Source organism: Microtus ochrogaster, chromosome 8 (assembly GCF_000317375.1).
Source record: "Microtus ochrogaster isolate Prairie Vole_2 chromosome 8, MicOch1.0, whole genome shotgun sequence".
Taxonomy (NCBI): domain Eukaryota; kingdom Metazoa; phylum Chordata; class Mammalia; order Rodentia; family Cricetidae; genus Microtus; species Microtus ochrogaster.
Window position 1 is genome coordinate 71608209 of NC_022015.1, and position 5503 is coordinate 71613711.

The following is a 5503-nucleotide window of genomic DNA, read 5'->3' on the forward strand; positions in this document are numbered from 1 at the left end:
TTTCTCCCCCTTCTCTCTCCCTCCCTCTCTCCCCCCTCCCTCCCCCCCCCCCCCCCCCCCGCCTCTTTTTACTGATATTTACGAGAGGACATGGGACACACTGTCAACTGACCCATTTCCTAAGATGGCTTCAGTCTCTTCAATGCACCTCCCTTGGACTGCGTACCTGCGCGGCAGCCACCTCATAGCCGTCGGGGTTCATGGAAGGCAGGATATGAATGCGTGCGTCCTGGATGAGGCGCAGGATTCGCGGGTTCCGGTTCCTGAACTCCTCACAGAGGAACTCCGACAGCTGCAGTAGCAGCTCACGGCCCAGCACCTCATTCCCGTGCATGTTCCCCACGTACTTGACTTCCGGTTCCACTGGCAACAGAAACACAACCCAGCTCTTGAAGAGGCAGGCGGGTTCAAGGCCAACTTTGTCTAACTAATGAGTTCCAGACTAACCTGGGGACTCACAAGACTTTGTCTCACCCCACTCCACCTTACTCCCTCCCAAAATAAAGGGAAAGAAAATCTCAGGCTTTCATTAGGTCGTTCCCAGCAACCCCTGTGCCCCTTCCTCATAAATTGCAATTGGAAAAACTATAGAAATCCAAGCCTGGAATACTAATGACCACCATTTATTGAATCCCAGTGTACTAACTTCATGTTCGTTATTGCTAACCTTCACAGAAAACTTGTGGAATAGGTCTTTGAAGGGGGAAAGTGTCAGATCGGGGGGGGGGGGGTGTTTGCGAATTTCATTAATGCTATTTCATTAATCTTTTGTCTTTTTTCTTTCACATCCTTTCTTTCCCTCTCTCCCTCTCTCTTCTTTCTTTTTTCTTTCTTCTTCTTTCCTTCCTTCCTTCCTTCCTTTCTCCCTCCCTCCCTCCCTCATTCCCCCCTCCCTTCCTTTCTGCTTTCTTTCTTGTTTCTTGTCTGTTTGAGACAGGGCTCTCCATGTAGCCCAGACTGTCCTGGAACTTACTATGGAGACCAGGCCAGACTCACAGAGATCCTCCTGCCTCTGCTTCCAAGTGCTGGGAAGAAAGGCGTGCAGCACCACTCCCAGCCTCTTTTTCATATTTCTTTCTTAGAAGAAAATGTTTGTGATAGTAAAGAGCAGGCCTTTGTCTTTGGTAAAATAAAATTTGGAAAATCTATTTAGTCTCCTCTAGTCTCTTCGTTACCCAAAGCAATGTGAGACATGGGTATAGAAATCTCTGGTCTGGTTCACCCAGCCTTGTGCTGTGTTTAGTGGGTGCTCACCAGCAAGCCCTCTGCTTTTAACTTCAATAGAGACAGGATACAACCATTTCCCATAAGAAGCGCCACCGGTGATTAGTTTGGCTCCTTCTCTCTCACCTTCACACCCTTCACACCTGCGTCTTTGTCACACATCCCCCCCCACACACTCAGCCTTCCTGCGTCTGTGTGGCTCCATCTGCATCCATGCTGCCCACCCAAGACGAGACAGGACGTTTATGTGAAGGCCCAGGAGGGGCCTGACGTGGAATCCTTCGGCTCTGTGGACAATGTTATCACCGGCTCAGCTACCCAGCTCTTTCAGGGGAAGCCAGCACAGATAATTCAAGAACAAACGAGTGTTATGGCGGTCCACGATACTTCATTCACCCAGACAGGGAGATAAGTGAGATCAGAACATGATGAGAAATCCACAAAGAATCAATAAAGGTTAAACAAACAAACAAATAAACCAAGCAACCCTTCATTCCCCAGAGCAGGAGGCTGGTCCTGGAACTGCAGCAGTTAGCCTCCAAACCAAGTCATTTCTGAGCACCTTTAGGTCAGGGCGCACAACTCCTCTGCCTAAAACACCCCAGCAGCATCTCGCTTTGCTCAAAGTAAAGTCCACCTGCTTGTAAGTCCCAGACAAGCTCCTGGTGCCCAGCGCTCTCAACACCTGGCTCTGACCTCAGTGCCAACTGGGCTCTGTGTCCCAGGGCTGCATTTTCTTTTTCCTTAGCCTGCCAGTCCCTCCCCCTCAGAGACTTTCAGATCTCTGCTGGATACACCTCAGCCAGAGAAGCCTTTGGCGCACCAGGGAGCTCCTCTGCTTCCCTCTGGATTGCCACACAGCACACCTCCTCTCTTTCCCGTTTAAAGTCTCACTACAGAACTTACCCCATCTGACACGGCAAGCGTTTACGCAGTGCCCCATCTATGACTGGTCTTGGTCTGCTATAATTCAGGCCTATTAGGAAAAAACCTGCAATATTCTTTGTTTCATTTCTAAAGCCTATTAAAGTGCCAGCATGCCTGCTGGAAAGTTTTTTGTTGTTGTTGTTTTTCTTTTTTTTTGTTAATAGGGATCTCCCCCCCCTTTCTGGTTTATTATTTAATTATGTGTGTGTCTGTGTGTTCCATAGAGTCCAGAAGAGGGTATCAGATCCTCTTGAACTGGAGTTACAGGTGATTGTGAACTGCTAGCTGCTTGAAACCAAACTTGGGGCCTCTAGAAGAACAGCAAGTGCTCTCTAGACTGCTGAGCCATCTCTACAACCCCAACAAAAGTTCTTCTATCTAGTAGGCGGTGGGTAAATATTTGTAGAATGAAGGAATGTAAGGAGCAAAGGAAAGAACTGCTAACTCAGGGGGAAAGAGGGATCAGTGAGAGCCAGCATTGTCTGCACCAACTCAAGGAAAGCCTTGAGTGCTAGAAGTACCCAAGAAAGGGGCGTGGTCTAAGAGGCTAACTTCATCAAGACCATCAACAGCCTTAAACTTTCACACCATGCACGTGATCTGCGTAAAAGCAGGGGCTTGTTAGGCAAGACCTTAACCCCAGGGAATCACGATGTTCTTCTTGAGCTTCCTTGGTATAAAATTTTGAAGCTGTCATGGTCAGCACTCATTGCACCTTTAAGCAGGAGTACAGAAGACTGTATTAGCAATGAAAGAAATGATTTTGGCATCTCCTAGCCAAGTTGGGAGTAGATGGGTTCAGACAATGGCCATCTTTGGGTGGAAGACCCATCGGGAGCCTTGTGCAATGATTTAAATCAAGTTATAAAGAAGAATAGAGCGGGGCTGGGGTGTGAGAGGGAGACGAAGAGATTTGCTGTTGACGTCTGAAGGAGGAACTGATATAGCCATGTGACTTAACTCAAAGTCACCAACAAAGCAACAAGAGGCTAGAGACGTCATCAATGTTCATGGATATGTGAGCCGTTAGTGAAACCAGGCAATAGCATATTACAGAGGAAAGAATGATGCCTTAGATCTGCATTCATAGACACAGGCAAGGAGCCAAGGGAGACAGCTACAGTCAGATTCCAGTTCTGTGAAAAGACACACGCATTTGAAAGGTAGACTTGGGTATCATGCCTGGAAGGAGCGATTTCAATCTACATAAATAATAGTTATCTTTGAGTGTTAGGATTGTGCTTCAGCTTCTTACTTTTTCCTTATGCAATTTCTAGTTTTTTTACTTGGTTGGTTGTTTTGCGATGGGGCTTTCTTATGTTGCTTGGCTGGTCATGAACTATTTTCAAAGCAAACATGGATTGCTTTGATGACAGTAGCAAACTAACAAAAGAGAAAACAACAGTCCCAACCCCCGAACTCTCTCTAGGACACCGTGCTGGCTCACTGCTGTTCCTGGAAGAGATGTACCTGACCCCTCGGGAGAACTAGGAGGTCAACCATTTCTGCTATGCTCCCAGGCTGTTGAATCCTGACAGGAGGAATAAGAGAAAAAGACCAGGGATGTGAGGGAAGGGAGGGGAGGGTGGAGGGAACAGAAGGAAGACACCCTTTATCCCTGAAGCAAACAGAACCCAGGAAGGAGGAATGAGCCGGAGTCTGAACTGGGGTCAAATCTCCCAGGGTCCAGGGAAGCTTAAGAGCCAGGTAGGCTGCCTTCTGAGGCGGAGAGAGAGGTTGTGTATGGAGGTCTCCACTGGAGCAGCAACTACCATCTCTGAATTGGTAGGTGTTAGTTTCCCAACACACCCCAGACCTACTCAAGACTTACAGGGCTCATGGATCCCTGGGTGGTCACTGAACTCCAGCACGTAGAGGTACCTCCCCTTCACGCTGCGCCCGATGTTGTAGAGCCGCGTGATGTCCGGGCATTGGTTGTGCACCCTGTACAGAGTCCTCACGAGGTCATCGTAGCGGTGGTGACGAAAGGTCACGGGGGCAACTAACTTGGAAAGAAGGAGGAGGGGCAGGAAGGCTGAAGGTAGGTCTGGCATCTCGCTGAGCTTCCCAGCAGCTGTGAAATGTGCCCCCTACTCTCCAAGCAGTCTTCTGCCAATCAGGATCCAGAGCCAAGAGCGCCAGGCCTCGCACCTGCCACACCTGCGGCAGGAGACTGGAGACCGGGCCAATGCTGGGAATTATTTCTGTGGCCCTGGGATAGCCACGATGGCCCCGGAGCTCATTTCTCTTCTCCTCCTAAGCCTAGAAAATCTTTTGGAAGGGCTCTGCGCATCTCCACTTGGCGATTCTGGCTTACTGATTAACTGGACTGTAAACAGGCTTCCAGAAACAGCACTTAATAACCCTTTGATTCCCAGGGGCTTTTAAAAGACTCGGCAAGTGCTTGTTACAACCTAGAAATGGAGCAATCTGTCCCCTCCCCGCCCCCCCCGCCCCACCCTTGCGCCCTATTTTGAAGCACCATTCTGTCTTGTCCTCCCCACTCAAAGGTCTTAAAGGTAAGGAAAAACAACTTGAGAAACTGAGACACCTGCTTGAAGCAAACAACTGGAAATCACATCTTTGATAATGCATCTGTAATTAGTAAATGATTTGTAACACAGCGCTACCAAGACTAGGAAGATGGTCCTACTTCAACAGCGACAAAGGACTCTGAGAGCTCAGGAAATTAGAATAATAGTTAGCAGATGAGATTGCAACAAGCGGAAAAGTTTCTGCAGAGCCGAGAGTAGAGCCTACAGAACACGAGAAAATGTTGGCCAGATAGCAACCCAATAGGGAATTAATATCCAGAACTTAAGGAACTTGGAAGATGAAACCCATGCTGGAATGCAATGACACACATCTGCAATCCTAGCGCACAGAAGCTGGAGGACTGCTGAAGGCTGAAGCCAGCCTGGTCTATGTAGTGACTTCCAGGCCAGCCAGTGCTATCTGATCAGACCTTGTCTCCAAAAACCTAAATAGGTGCTAGAGAGATAGGTTAACAGTTAAGAGCAAGGCTACTTTCCAGAGAACCCAGGTTTGGGTTCTACACCCACATGGTAGTTCATAACCGCCTGTAACTCCAGTTCCAGGGAACAGGACAGCCTCCTCTGGCCTCTACAGGGACCTGACTGCCTCCTCTGGCCTCTACAGGGACCTGAGTGCCTCCTCTGGCCTCTACAGGGATCTGACTGACTCCTCTGGCCCCTACAGGGACCTGACATCCCTCTTTGGCCTCCACTGGGACCTGACACCTCCTCTGGCCTCTACAGGGACCTGACTGACTCTCCTGGCCTCTACAGGGACCTGACATCCCTCTTTGGCCTCCACAGGGACCTGACCACCT

At 49.1% G+C, this 5503-nt stretch overlaps 1 protein-coding gene across 1 annotated transcript in view; it reads right to left on the reverse strand.

Moving 5' to 3' along the window:
- The window catches only part of Cpn1 (carboxypeptidase N subunit 1), a 26958-nt gene extending 22552 nt beyond the window's left edge, over positions 1-4406 (reverse strand). Inside the window, exons 1-2 of the mRNA XM_005352329.3 lie at positions 3983-4406; positions 167-363 (exon numbers count right to left, since the gene is read on the reverse strand). Coding sequence (XP_005352386.1) covers positions 167-363; positions 3983-4205 — 420 coding nt within the window. The 5' untranslated portion in view covers positions 4206-4406. The remainder of the gene's footprint in view (positions 1-166; positions 364-3982) is intronic.
- Between the last annotated feature and the right edge of the window lie 1097 nt (positions 4407-5503).